Source organism: Hirundo rustica, chromosome 6 (genome assembly GCF_015227805.2).
Source record: "Hirundo rustica isolate bHirRus1 chromosome 6, bHirRus1.pri.v3, whole genome shotgun sequence".
Lineage (NCBI taxonomy): Eukaryota > Metazoa > Chordata > Aves > Passeriformes > Hirundinidae > Hirundo > Hirundo rustica.
The window spans coordinates 32,693,075-32,707,765 of NC_053455.1; the positions used below are offsets into that span (position 1 = coordinate 32,693,075).

Genomic DNA, 14,691 nt, shown 5'->3' on the forward strand with positions numbered 1-14,691 from the left:
TTAAAAACATTCCTAAGAAAGACAGTCCCTCCTTCCTTAAAAGCAATGCAACTTACACTTCCAATGTGGAGGTATTCCACTATATACCATACATCTTTAGAACTATTTAGGTCCAGAGTGTATTTCTCAAGGAAGTGAAAAGCTCTTACCTCTCCACGACGCTCTTTTGCCAGTTCAGCTAGTCTGGATTTTAATTCATTTATTTTCTCATTTGACAAGCCTTTTGAATTTTTTAGTTGTATTTCAGGAACTCTGAGGGACAGCAACAAAACATTAAAAAGTACTCATTAGAAAAACTGAGTGTAAAAAGCAACAAATTTTTGATAAAAACTTTGTGAGGGAAAAGGAATGGAGTTCATAGTCACTTGGCAATTAGTCAATGCTCAAATAAGCAGTACATAAGTATTACATATACAAGATAAAGACAGAGATAATGTATTATCCTCCCTATCATCAAATTTTCTGGTTGCAGGTGACCTGTTGGTAACACTTAACAGCAGAACTACCAAAGAAATGCTGCAGACTCTAATAATTTAGCTCTTCACCACTAACTTACTGAACAAGCCATTTAAAACATTACTAGCACTACATTCAGATGTTTAAAATTTATTTATCACCACTGTACAGGTGACACAAACCCCAAGAAACAAATGCAATAAATAAATACATACTAGCTAGATTTAAAAAATATTTAAAATAAAGTAAACAAGAAAAATGTCTGTAGGTGTGTTATTTTAAACTAAAACAACCAAAAAAAAAGAGTAGCTGTTACCTCCTTGTTATAGGGTATAACTGAGCTATCACTTAATAAGGAATAGCATTTCCCTTCTACAGCACTCATGCCACAGCACAAATGGATGGGCTGAAGGGAGTTATGTTTTGGACTATCAGTGGTATAAGGACTGAACAGAGTAGGAGCAACACTTAACCCAGAAATCACTTGCCACCACAAAATGCAGGGGTAGGCTGCTCACCTGCAACTCTCTATGGCTAATCCAACAGAAAACAGAACAACAGATGGCTTTAAATAAAAAGGAGATTCAGTCTGTCTCAGGTGAAAGAGTCAGGAGCTGAGGAAGTTTAACAAGGGCACTAAGATGGTGGCAGGTACACCTGTGTTTATGTTTCTCCAAGCTACAAACTGGGGCTGCAGTTTTGCACTGATAAACTCATCCCTATTATTCCCCATTGCACAAAAGACTAAATCCGATTCAGGTGCCAAAGTTTGGAGCTGTATATTGTAAAGTACCCCAGGCTTAATAAATACTGACATGCAGAAAGCAAGACTGAGAGTGATGAATAAAACGACATGTCTTTTCAACTTACACTTTACTAAGAAAGCGGAGAAAAAAGGTTTTATTTTAATGTTTACTTACGTATCAGGGTAAGTATGTGGACACTTGACCCACAGGTCAACTTTGGCATATACTTCATTAGCACCAGTCAATCCCTGAGGACGCAGAGCTAAATTAATTTCAGGAGGTTGTCGTACCTAAGACGCAAAACAAAACTTCTGATTGATAAGGGTTGTTTGGTTTTGTTTTAATGAAAACATTCAACTCTTGATCTATATTATAGTAGAATACAAATCAGACCATCCAAAACATGAAAAAAATACATTAATATGATGACATTGCTCAATAGGAGTGAATTGGTCCACTGACTATTGTGCTTTATCCAGGATATTTTTACAACTCCTTCAGATAAGTGTAGTTACAGACATTAGAAAGATGATTCAAAAATGAGGTTCTACAATAAAACTTCTGTATTCTGCTTACTATAAGATAGCAGTAGAAAAATTAAATACACTTAACACAGGTTATTTGTATCACAAATCAATGCATTCATTATAAAAACAGCATTTTTCTTTGGTGCTCAGATTAGTAACCCAGGCATTATTTCGTTTTCCAACATGGCAACAGACCATAATGTCACACTGATGCACACCTTACACGGCCAAACAAATAGACAGTATATTTTCTGTAGCTGTATTTTGTGTTTTGCCATAAACCAGAATTTTAACAAGCATTGCCTTCCCCATCCCCACCCTGTTCAAATCACCTACTCAAAATCAGAATGAAGTAAAATACACCCATTTAAGCATTCCCAACTTCTTCTTTTCAATTAGGTTTAAAAACAAACAACAAAAAACAACAACAAAACAACCCAGCCCTTAGTAACATGAAAAACAAGGAGGGAAGTAACAGAGAAACAGATGGTAATGATCCCCTTTGCCTTTCTAGCAAGGAGGAGAACACATCAAGTGAAGAGGATGTCAGATACAACCTTCAATATGGAGTGAACATTTCTGGAAACCCAACAAATTACTAATTACCAAACTTCATAGGAAGATAAAACAGTCGTTAAGTTGCGGCAAAAAAATTTAAGTTCAAGTCTCTGGCACAAAAGAAAGCAGAGAATACACTGTAGACATTTCAAGACAAAATGCAAAAAGAAACAACAGCAAAAGTGGACTTGTGGAACAGAACAGAGCGACCATTATCTCCAGATACAGGAAACCAGTATTATGGACACAGATGGAAAGGAAACATCAATTTAATGTGGACACGAAAGACAAGTGGAAGAGAGTAGTGAGTACCAGACCTGAGCATTAACGAGTTGTAATTAAAAAAACCCCCAAACCTATAAAAATGAAAGCAAAATTATTATCATGAAATAGGTGCACTGTGACAAAACCATAGCATATAATAACTAAGTAAATATCATCCCGTATACCCGCAAGATGAATTAATTGAGCAGGTATGTAATTAGTAGGCTAAGGAATGAATTAAGAGGCAATTTTTTAAAAGCCTGACAATTAATTAAACTGCAATTTATAAGCACAGCACTGATTATAGAGCGAGCGCTTCCATCTCGAGAAGCGCAAAGGCGTCCGGTTGCGTGGCTGGGGGAAGGAGCACGGGCACGCAGCGAGAGCCGCGACACATCAGACAAGGCGGTCCAGGACCGGCCCAGCGCGGCAGCGCCAGCCGCGTCCCCGCCGCCGTCCAGCCCGCTCCTCACCGGGACCCGGCCCGGCCCCGCCCTATGCGCGGCCCCCCCTCGCTACCTTCCAGGCTTGGCTCTGCCGCAGGTCCTGGAAGTCCTGCCCGTAAATGGACTCCAGCACCTGGAGTTCGTTCTCCTGCCGCAGCTGGTAGCTCTCCGGCGGCTCGGCGGCGAGCTCCGCCGGCAGCTGCCGCCCGCCGCTGGCCCGGGCCATGTCAGCGGCGCCGGCGGGGGCGCGCAGCGGCCATGGCGGGCCCGCGCTGCCGGCCTGGGACTGGGGCCGGAGCGCGGCCCGGCACCGCCTCCGCCGCGGCGGCGGGAGGAGGAGCCGGGACCCGCTGGTTCGCCCGCTGGAACGCCTCGAGTTGGAAGGGTACCGTAAGGATCGCGGAGTGCAACCCCCTGCTCCTCACTCCCTAAAACCAGTGTGACTAAGGGCACTGTCCAACCTCTGGGAGGCTTGGTGCGATGGCCACTTCCCTGGGAACCTGTTGCTGTGACCAACCACCCTCGGGGTGAAGAACCTTTTCTAATGTTCAGTGTGAACTCCCTCAAGACACGCCTCAAGGTATATCTGCATTACAGAGATACACAGCAACGACAGTTGGATACTCTGTAGATTTTTTTAAACTGACCTTGAGAAAGATTCACAAGAGTGAAAAAACAACTAGAATTTCAGAATAGATTTGATGTAGAGCTGGGGCAGGATACACTAGTGATCAGTTTCTATAGCCCTCAATTTGTCCTGAAATTGAAAGCTTGTTCCTTTCACACTTTATCTTTCAGTTGCACATCGTTAGTATCAAACAAAAACCGAGTGTTAAATTGTATCACTGCTGTGATGCTGGTCTCTGTTCCTCACAATTCCTAGAATGTGTCTTTAGCGGCAGGGTCTTTCTATCTCTTCTGCTTTTTGGTGGAAAATGCATGACCAAAGCTGTTTAATGTTTATCTAGCAACAACAGAGACGTCCTCTTGCTCAGTCAGCTGTGACCTGGGGCACTGTAACTGATCACTGGAGTTTCCTCTGGTGCAGAAGGGTATGCTCATTATCAATTTGTATATAATAAATAAAAAGTTTCCCTGTGATAAAGACTGCAAATAAAAGCATCTAGGCCACAGATTCATCTTCTCTACAACACAAAGACACAGCAAGAATGGCCAATTAGAAGACGTGATGCAGTAAGTAATTATGAAATGTCAGCAAAATTTCTTTTAACAGCAGTTATGGGTTTATACTTGCCAAGCACATGCTGTGGGGCACACAGCCCAGCAAAAGGGAAATTTCTCCCCTCTTAGACTGTACAGCAGTGGTGGGCCAGATAACAGTATGCCTTTTAAAGCTGCCCAACTTTCCCCTACTTTGTGACTTGGCAAAATTTTAACCAGTTAAAATTAAATGCTCTAGACCAGATGTCTGCCTCAAGTTATTTTTTTCCCTTAATTACTTCTATAATGATTCATTGTTTCCAAGAAGAAAACCAGAGTAAAATAACAAAATCATAAAAACATTCTGAGAATTTATTTTTAAAGTCTTGTACTCCAGCAGGAGTGCGAAAGTATGATGAGGAGGAAGAGACCACCTTTTTTCAGTGCTGTGGCTTTGCTAGCTAACTTTGTGAAAACCTGCATGAACTAAACCAAATTACATTACTACAGGGAGTATTCACATGCTCAGATTTACTGGAATACAGTGAACATCCACCTGCCTCAAACATGTTCCAGACTGCATCTGGACAGAAGCTTCCCTTCTAAAATTGAAGACAAAATTTAAAACTCTGTCGTACAACATTAAAATTTAATTCTAGCCAATAAAATTTAGTTGAGTTGTGAGTATGTGCTTTCACTTCCTCATGTGCATGATGAGGGGAAGTCAGTCTTCCTATGTGAAATGCAGAAGGGAGGGAAAAGGTTCTGAGTGTTAAGAGTAAGAAATTTGGCAGAAAATAAAAGCTCTTAAATTCCAGCTGGTCTCCAGAGATCAGAGGGGCAGTGAGCAGCTGGGCTTATTCTGATTATAACCAAATTGGCATTACATGTCTGGTTGTATTCAATGGGGACTTCCATGAACAGATTCACAAATAATGTGATTTATTGAAGCAACAGAAATACAAAGTCAGAATAAATACACTAGCTGTGATAGAGCTCTAATGATAACATTGTATTTACAGGTAATAATAATAATAGCAGGTAGACGCTTACCAAGACAGCAACTCCACTTGGAAAGAGGGAGAGGAGAGTAGCCTGAGAAATGTATCTAAGGTTTTTTAGGGTCTTTCTCCTGACAGGTCTACCCTCCTTACATACAGCGCAATCTGATCCCCCTCCTTATACATTACCTATAGCATGGTCTAAGAAGAGAGTTAAGTAATACAGTCATTTATGTGGTAACATGTACTTCATTAAGCTTATTAGCATATACAGGCATAAGCATTTTAATATTTAAATGACTTTTAATCAGGCAGACATTTCTTTCTTGGCCATGGTGTTCTTTAAAGTTCTAGTTGTACAACTTCTGTTCCGTTCCATTCCTAAGTCAAACCCTGACCATCCTATGTCCACAGGACCACTTTCTTTAGCCAACTCAGTCTTTCTTGACTATGCAGATCTATGCAAAGACAATGCAGAGGGTACACAGTGTAGGCTGTAGATAGTAAGCATTAGCTCTTGCCTGGCTCCTTGGTCATTGTTCCATACCGATAGAGGAACTGAAGAAAGGGACGGCTGTGTGAGGAAAAGCACCTTGCAGGTGGCTGGGAGGCGAAGGGACTGAGGTCAGACTCTGGTTACAGACGTTAGCCACAAGAATGCTGAAGGCCAAAAGGAAGAAGAAGTTCAGTGCCTCAGGAAAGGAAAGGTGAGGGGAAAACATGGTGAAGGCTGCTGATTATTGCCTGTGAAAGTGGGGAAAAATGGGACTGGGTGGACAAAGTTAATGAGTTATGGGTGAGAGGAAAAGGTAGGAGGGTGAGTGAGTCTGAGGCCACAGAGTGAGTCAAAGACATGAATTTCTAGAAAAGAGGCTGGAGCAATAAGCTCCCAGAGGAATGAGAGGGGGCTGCAAATGGCTGGGGCCGAACACATGGAGGTATAAGCAGAGGCTTGGCCAACAGCCTCCAGGACCCATGGTGGGATGGGACAATGCCAGTACCCTATCCCTATTGTCAGCAAATGCCTTTGAACCCACGGCACAGCACCTAGCTCTGTCCTGGATCACATCGCAGGAGACTGGGCCAATGTCACTGGAACACATCTCATGGGGGTGTGAGGAAGCCTTGCAGTGCCAGGGCTGAGCACGTGGATAGCTCCTCTTCCCGGGGCACTTCCAGACTGGCGGCCAGTGGCTGAAAATACCTATTGGGCCTAATTTTCAACAAGCTTAAGTCTCCAAATTAAAGGCAAATGTGTACACACCGTAAGGATGCGCATCATCTGTAAAATCAATGCCCGAACTTATTACATCCACTGAAGAGCTTTTCTGGAAAATTACGCAATTAGAAAAATATCTATTTTAACAAGTAACATGCGTATCTAGAACCCAGCGCCGTCTTCTGAAAGTCTGTCATCAGCATTAGGGACCTGTTTTAAAACGCCGGCTCAAATCGCGCCCGCCCGCTCCCACAGCCCCCGAGCGAAATGGCGGCGCCGCCTTGCGCCGCGGTTACGTGATGGCGGCGCTCCCGCCCTGGGCAGCGCGGCGGGCAGCGCCTCCTGCCCGCGCCCGGCCCGGGATCGCCGCGGGCTTTGGCAGTGCGCGGCGGCGGCGGCTCGGAGCCCGCGCCGGGCTGTGGGAGCACGAAAGGAGCCGCGGTGTCGCTGCCGGCCGCGCTCAGTGCGGGGCGCGCAGGGATCGTTCGGAGCCGCCTCGGTTCGTTCGAGCGCCCCCCGGCTTGCGATTCAAACCCCGGTTCATTTGCCCCGAGAAATTGCGGGAGAGCAGGGGCAGCCGCTGAGCAGTGGCTGGCCTCTCTGGACGCGGTGTAAGGGTCCTGGCGGCGTCCAGCGCCGCGCAGAGCCAGGAGGGAGACGGGAGGGAGCCGTGTCTCACCACGGGCGGAGGGGGCAGGAGCAGAGGAGAGAGCGGGAACAGATGTGCCACGGGGAAAGCCGTGCTTTCCCTCTCTCAGGGCTGTGGGGCACAGCCAGAGCCATCGCTGAGAGTGGAGTGAGGGGACAGAGTTCGTGGCCCCCCACTTTTGCAGGGCGGTTTTGCTGTGCAGTGAGCCCGTGGCCGTGCCAGCGCGACCCTCGGCCGCGGTGGGAAGATGAGCCGCGGTGCGGGGTGCGATTCTGGGGACCGTGATTCCTTCCCTCTCGCTTATTGCGATAAAACATGCTGAGGAGATCTGTGGCGGTGTGAAGCAAAAAACTATGGGACAGCTGATCGGAAGGAGAAGCTTGGCTTGTTTTCTGCTTTTGTTTACTGGCTGTCATGACTTACAAGGTGGAAAAGCAAACAGCCAGCCCTGCCTCTCGGGACACAGGAATGTGGTGAAGATGCCTCCGAGAGGCAGAGACCGGGCTTTATCCTCAGAAGCGGCTTTTTGCCTGTGGGCTCCATTCATTCACTAAAGGCAAGGGCTGGACAACCTCTGTGGCACCGAGGAAGGCGGGAACTTCGCCATGGGGTACGACAGAAGCTGGGTGTTGATGAATAAAAGCGACCATGCCCCGTCCCAGGCTGTCACCAGAGCTCTGGAGCTGGGGAACGCCTCGGCCGGGCAGATGGTGTGGCAGGGCGCGAATGTCAGCGAGGCGGGCGCCGCGGAGAGCGAGGAGCACGGCGAGGAGCAGAGCTACCGGCACTTCACCACCACCGTGCAGGTTGTCATCTTCGTGGGCTCTTTGCTGGGTGAGTGAGAGCTGCTGGAGTTCTTTGTCGATTTTTTTTTTTTTTTTTTTTTTAAATCCTTGCGGTCAGCGAGTGCAGACCAAAAGGTAAACGGCATCACTGGCGGCCTTCGTGACTCTTCTTACGGCATTTCTGGTCCTCAGGTGTATGATTTCAAGTTCCTGGTAGGTTTTGATGTGTAAAAGCTGTTGCTATAAACTGTATTCCTCACGGATTGGAACTTATACATTAGATGTGTATATTACTTAGTAAGCATTTCTGCCAGAATTTAAACGGGCAAAAATTAAATGGGTTGATGACATGCTTATTTTCAGTTGCAATGGGATCTGTCCTCTTTAACATAAAAAAGGGTGTGGAGTGTTTTAAACAAGTTTTGCTGAATTTCTGTTTCACTCTGCAGTGATTTGGCATTTGTGTCCCGCAGATTTTAAACAAATCATTTAGAAGTACTTTATACTGTAAAAATGTATAACCATGTGCAATCTTGCCTACTTACTACTCTTACAGTAGGAATAATAGATTAGATATGTGGTAGTAAGGTATTGCTATATAATTTTACGAATCTGTTACATTTGCTTTCTAGATGCTTATACCAAATTGTTTTGTTAGGAATATGCGTGAATTTCTTAGTGAAAAGAAACCAAACCAAACCAAAACAAGGCCAAATAAGCTTTATGGGGAGTTAAGTTAGCCCTGTTTGGGAGATAAGTAAGCTGGATTTCAGTAAAATGTCACTACTATCTCAGTCATTCAAGACTTTACACACAGGCCTTGACTAAGAAAACATCCAGCTTTCTTAAGGGAGTTCAGCAGAAATTTGCTGATGGTCATTGTCTCATTTTATCAAGGTTTTGTTTTGGATTTTCCTAATCTTGAGTAATGATAAAGTCCATTTTTGTGGTCATGGTAATAAATTCTAGTATCTACTTTTGGTAATATTTAATATCGCTTAAATAATTTTTAAGAAGATGGTAAGAATAGCCATGGAACTGTTGAGTCCCAGTCAACAATGCATTTACTGGTTGTTACTGTAAATCACTGAGTCTTTTGGCATCAATTGTTCCTCTGTGCAGTAGGGACAATCCTCACGGTTCTTGCTTTTTTTTCCATTTAGCACGTAGCATGGGGAAAGGATGCTATTAACATCATAGGTACTCTTTTTCTGTATGTTGGATAGTACCTGGCACAAAACAATAGCCAGCAAACAGTGTCCAAAAATAACAAGACAGGATGAGAAAAGTCAGATTTTTAATGCTTTTTTATTTGGGTTTTGAACTTTACAGAGAAGAAATTTGAGTCATATGTCCAGATTTAGTTTCATGAGCATGGATCCTCCAAATTTATTTGAAGAAGAAAACAGACATTATCACATAATCATTCCTTCAGCAGCTAGGAGTTTTTAAAAAACAACCAACCAACCAAAAACTACCATAGGTACAAAATTTTCAAGACTAATTTAAGTTATGGTTTGGTGCTCCTGCAATTGATTTTCAAGAGGTACACCGAGAAAATATTTTAGCATGTCATGAGGGGTTTATTTGCTGATTGGATGGCTGGAAGGCTGGTGAAAATTTCAAATCAATAACTTTTCCAGGCCTATCAAAGAGCTAAACAGGGGAGGAAATATATTTCTTAAATGATGAAAGCGTGCTAGTCCAGTGACATATGTTAGCAGTGGGCCTCATGCATTTACAGTGATGGAAACCAAATTTAACTTTTTTTTTTTTTTTTTAAACAGCCTTTCCTTCTAGTCTCCCCACGTCCTTGAAATGCTAATTTAAAGCATTTATGATATGCACTGTCATAACAGCTGAAAACTTTGGAGTCTTCAAAAATGTCTTTCCCTATGAACCCAATTAATGTTCTACTATTTCTTCTTTATTGTATGGAAAGAAAGCCACAGCTCCAGGTCTCAGGGCTTTGGTGCCTGTGTGCTCAACTCTCCTATGTGTCAGAAGTTTTGCATGTGCACATGCTGGACAATATCTCTGCATCAGCAAGGGATAATGACTGGATATTTACCACACACTTAATGCTTGCACAAACGCTGTTGATTAAGTTATCATTTATTCTCTGCCATGGTCCTTAGAGCGTGAGTGGCATCCAGCTCTTTTCTCCATCAGCTGAGCCCCTCAGTTAAGCTGCAGAGTGGCAGTCCTTTGTTCTAGTGAGGCCCAGGTTCCTCCATGCAGAGGAGCAGCCCTTCAGTAGGTGGACAGGACTATCCTTCTCCCTAAAGCCTGAGAAGGGGGGCACTCCCCTCAGGGGTAGGATGTGTGGGTTTGAATTGTTTCTGGTTTGGATGGATGTGCAACTTGTGCATTTCACATCATCAGTCTGTGCCCAAGGTACTTTGCTGTTGATAAAATAATATTACCCTTTTAAAGAAATAAATTCTTTTGCGTTTCAGCTTGAAATGGAACAAACCAATGTGACTCAGTCTTGATAATGATTACAGGGGTCTTACATTAGCAGGACCATACAGCGTGGAGAGGTCCAGGCCCTGCAAGAAGGAAGAATCACAGTTGGTGTTGTGAATTTAATTTAGGTACCTGCTGCACAGAAGAATGTTGGCAGCTGTGGAAAGATGCATGTTATAGTTTTATTTTCTCCCGTTTAAGACCTCTATTTGAGACCTGTGGGAAGACTTGGAACACTAGGATAAATTCTTGTGTTCTCATTGTGATGTGACAAAACATTGCTGTGCTGAGTGTTTCATTACACCTGCTGAAGGCGAGGAAGAGTTCAAACTTTTTTTTTTCTTTAAGCTTGGGATGACATAGGGCTCCTTTTCCAAGTGAGTAAATTTTTAATAGCTTTCTTTTTATCAAAGAAGATTCTTGAGATCAGTTTTGCGGTGAATACAGGAGTACAGCTATACTGACCTGCAAGGTGTATTTTCCTCTTCATTGGAAGGAATGAGTGTGCAGAGACTAATTACTACTTCAGCTTTGAAAGAAGAAAGAGAATGTATCACTTCTGAGTTTTGGTGGGGAGAGTGGCTGCAACTGCTTTCAGTTGAGTGCGAGCAGTGGGATGAGATCTTGGAAATGAAGAGGGTCTCCAAAGAGCTCTTGGAACCAGTATGCACAGTGGGCTTAGTCTGAAAGGCAGATAAAGCTGATGGGTGAAATGCGCTGCATAATAGCACCTTCTCAGGAGAAGGGAAAGGAAGACCAGAAATCGTAGTTTTGAGGCAGATGATGTAGGCTCTCTCACTCTGAACATGGGCTTTCCTGCAGTTCACTTATCTGCATGTAAGTCACAGCAGTTAAATGGAGGAGCTTATGAGATGTGCTTTTACTGACAGGTGTAACTGAACGCTCGTGTCATGGTTAGGTAAGGTTATATCCCATTGTGGAATTGTAGGATAGAATTACAGAAGCATTTGGGTTGGAAGGGACCTTAAAGATCATCTTGTTCCAACACCTGTGCCATGGGCAGGGACACCTTTCACCAGACCAGGCTGCTCAGTGCCCCATCCCGCTTGGCCCTGAACACTTCCACAGATGGGGCATCCACAACTTCCCTGGGCAACCTGCTCCAGTGTCTCACCACCCTCACAGTTTATTCTTCCATTTATCTATGGATAAAATGTCCCCTTTTCCTGGTTTGTGGTTTCTGTTCTTTTCGTATTTCCAAGGTCTGAGAATCAGCATTTGTTCCTGTGGCTATTTGAGTATGTTCACAATTTTCATGTTAGATAAAACTGAATTTCTTCTTTAAAAAAAGAATTATTGTCAGTTGTTAAGGAAAAAAAAATCCACATGCACAAAATTGATGCAAATTGTAATGAGAAAGATATGTCCTAATGTCTACTCCCCAGATTGAATATGCATCTTACTTTATATGCATTTTTTACTAACTGTATCCCACATAATCCCAAATCCAGGAAACTTTTAGAGACCTTTTAGATCAGTGCCTTATTTGAGGTTTGGGGAGCTAGGCTCTATGTTAACTTGCTCTTTTGTCTTCCTAAATCTGTCCTGTACAGAGGGAAATTTAACTGGAAAGGCTGAGGATGCTCTGCTGAAGTTTTAACTCTGTTTCAGTGGTTTTAGCACTTTTTGGAAAGCCATGGGTTAGACTGGTTATCTTCTGGTTTCTAGCCACGCTTTGAAGGAAAAAATGATGTGCTTTAAAAGAGGTGTTCAACATCACGGTGCAAAGTGAACCCCTGCTGCCTTCCCAGTGTCCTGCAGGACAGGCTTGTCCCTTTTCATGAGGATTTCCCAGTCTCTGCCCCTGAAACTGATCTTGTCTTGATGTCTGTGCAGAGATGTAAAATGGTATTGTTGCAGCAAGTAATTTTTAAAGGGATAGGTCCCTTATGGGGTACGAACCTGAAGTAAGGCAGCCTAGGTAAAATGCAAAGGCAAATGTATGTTAGCATAAGGAATAAATATCTATCTTTGAATAACTACCAGTAAAGCTTGCCATAGGCATCTTCTGTAAAGAGTGGAGCAGGAAATCGCAGATATATGACTCAAGGCTAGACTGAAAGAATTTTTAAAGAATGAGGGTCATGTCTGCAAGAGCTCCAGCCTAAATTTGTAGCCGTGCCCACAGAAAAGATAGAGTCATCTGAGGGGAAGAAAGAAAAAGGTTTGGGGATGGGAATGATAATGTTTTGTTTCACTGGTATCACACTTATAAGGAGTGTCTTAGATGAAATCTTCTAAACCAGGCACTTTGCATAGATTACTTTAGTGGCTGATTAGCTGAAATAAAGTTTGCCAAAGCAAAAGGTGACTGAAAATCAAGTCCAAAAGGAAGTGTCAGGCAGATGATGATATGAGTGATGGTTCCATGTAATAATAACTGCATAGCAATAAGATATTGCAGTATCATACCACTGTAGTAATAATTTTTGCCTGTGGTTTTGTATGGGTGGTTCTAAGCCTCAGGAGTCATGGACTGTGCAGCAGTTAAGCTCAGTTCAGGATGCACCTTGGTAAAGCCTGCCTGGAACAGATGTTATGCTTTGGTTTTTTTATGTGTGTTCTGTTGAACTACTAGGCAATTCTCTTTGGAAGAAAAATTGAGTTTGAGGAAAAGATGAAGAAGAGGGGTTGTGAGAGTGCTGGGGCCCCTGTTGCCATGGAGACCTCTCGTCTCCCCCGAGCTTCAGCAGACGCGCCTTGTCTGGCTTTGGCTGAGGGGCCCTTCAGGTAGCACTGCTGCTGCCTGTTAAAAGAGAGGCTTTGGGAAAACAGCCCTTTACTTAGCCTGGAAATGTGAGATGCAGTGATTTATACCTGAAATGCACGTGCCTGATACTGTGGGGATAGCACACTGTGTGATGAAGAGTTCCTCAGACATATGTTGGGGATGTTAACCAATGTCTCTAAAGATGATGTGTGTCAGGGATGTTGAACCGATCCCTATTTATCCTAGAATCACAGAATATCCTGACTTGGAAGAGACCCACAAGGATCATTGAGTCTGACTCCTGGTCCTACACATGACAGCCCCAAGAATTACACCATGTGCCCGAGAGTATTGTCCAAATGCTTCTTGAACTCTGCTGCTGTGTCCACTTCCCTGGGGAGCCTGTTCCAGTGCCCAGCCACCTTCTGGGTGAAGAACCTTTTCTTGATATCCAACCTACACCTTCCCAGACACAGCTTCAGGTCATTCCCTCAGATCCTGTCACTGGTGATCACAGAGAAGAGATCAGTGCCTGCCTCTCTCTCTGCCTCCCCTCATGAGGAAGTTTGTAGACTGCTACTATTCAGGGAGAAACTGATTCATACCAGTTATTTTACTGTCTGTACTCCCCATGTGAACACTTTAATGAGAGCTATGAACCACAGCTCTTTAAGTAGGTGACTGCATGTCATGTTTTGCTTTTTATTGTGAGTTACAGCTGCTGAAATGCCTGCTGGTGTGTATCACAGACTGTTTTGAACTTTAGTGAAAATCTACATACAAGAATTTGTATTGTTGGTGTGGGCAGTAAGTTAGTGTTTCAGGCATGAATGAACCCACGCACTTAGCAAGAATTTAAAATACTGTTAGTTCTGTTACAGATTTCATTTCTTTATTCATTTCATTTCATGGCTTGCTATTAGGCAGGCGTCATGAGCTCTTAAATGAAGGTTTTTATTCTATTCTGTTGATCTTTAATTAATTTCCTCTTTGTGTGATGTTGGAAAAAGTAAGTTTGCCACTTAGGAACATTTTTCAAGATATAGGAAATTGTATACATCTCCACAAAAGGTGCTGGCAGTGCTGCTGAATCCTGTAGACCGGTAGAGGTGTTCCTGCTGCAGCTCCTGTCCTCAGAATGAGCAATAGCACGGCTGAGCATGCATTCCCAAGAGGCACACGTGCACACAATACATCTATACTGATTATCCATGAGCAGCCACACAGACTGACACAGAAAGAAAATGCAGCATTCAGGCAGACAGAAGGAGTATCAAGGGCCTCATCCTGTTCCCCTCTCTGGCTGCTCAGGATGAAAGCCCATTAGTATAAAATATATAAGTATACAGATATATAAGCCAATATGAATCACTCTGTGATGGATTAGATTAGGACCATATAGCAGCTGGTCCTAGACTCCCAGTCTAACCAGTAGCTGGCCTGGGATCCTCTTGTCTCCCAGCTGCCTCACACACAGACACAGATGTAGATGGCTCTCTCCAACTTTCAGGGCCCTCTTGTCCCCTGTGGTTACCTGGACCACACCTATGGCCCCACCAACACTTGCCTCCTGAGCATCTTCTGCTTGCTGGCTTGGTGTTCAGTCGTGATCACACACTGACACACACCCACACAAATGCTCACTCTCTGTCTCTTCAGGCATTGCCAGCCGTCCTGAT

The 14,691-nt window shown here is 43.8% G+C and overlaps 2 protein-coding genes across 2 annotated transcripts in view; one reads left to right on the plus strand and one right to left on the minus strand.

The window, feature by feature from the left end:
- EIF2AK4 (eukaryotic translation initiation factor 2 alpha kinase 4) overlaps positions 1 to 3,248 on the minus strand; it is a 39,197-nt gene extending 35,949 nt beyond the window's left edge. The window contains exons 1-3 of the mRNA XM_040068780.2: positions 3,071 to 3,248; positions 1,377 to 1,492; positions 150 to 252 (exon numbers count right to left, since the gene is read on the minus strand). Of these exons, the coding sequence (XP_039924714.1) occupies positions 150 to 252; positions 1,377 to 1,492; positions 3,071 to 3,223 (372 nt within the window). The 5' untranslated portion in view covers positions 3,224 to 3,248. The remainder of the gene's footprint in view (positions 1 to 149; positions 253 to 1,376; positions 1,493 to 3,070) is intronic.
- Positions 3,249 to 6,929: 3,681 nt separating this feature from the next.
- Positions 6,930 to 14,691, plus strand: part of GPR176 (G protein-coupled receptor 176) — a 33,951-nt gene continuing 26,189 nt past the window's right edge. The window contains exon 1 of the mRNA XM_040067486.2: positions 6,930 to 7,861. Within this exon, the coding sequence (XP_039923420.1) occupies positions 7,633 to 7,861 (229 nt within the window). The 5' untranslated portion in view covers positions 6,930 to 7,632. The remainder of the gene's footprint in view (positions 7,862 to 14,691) is intronic.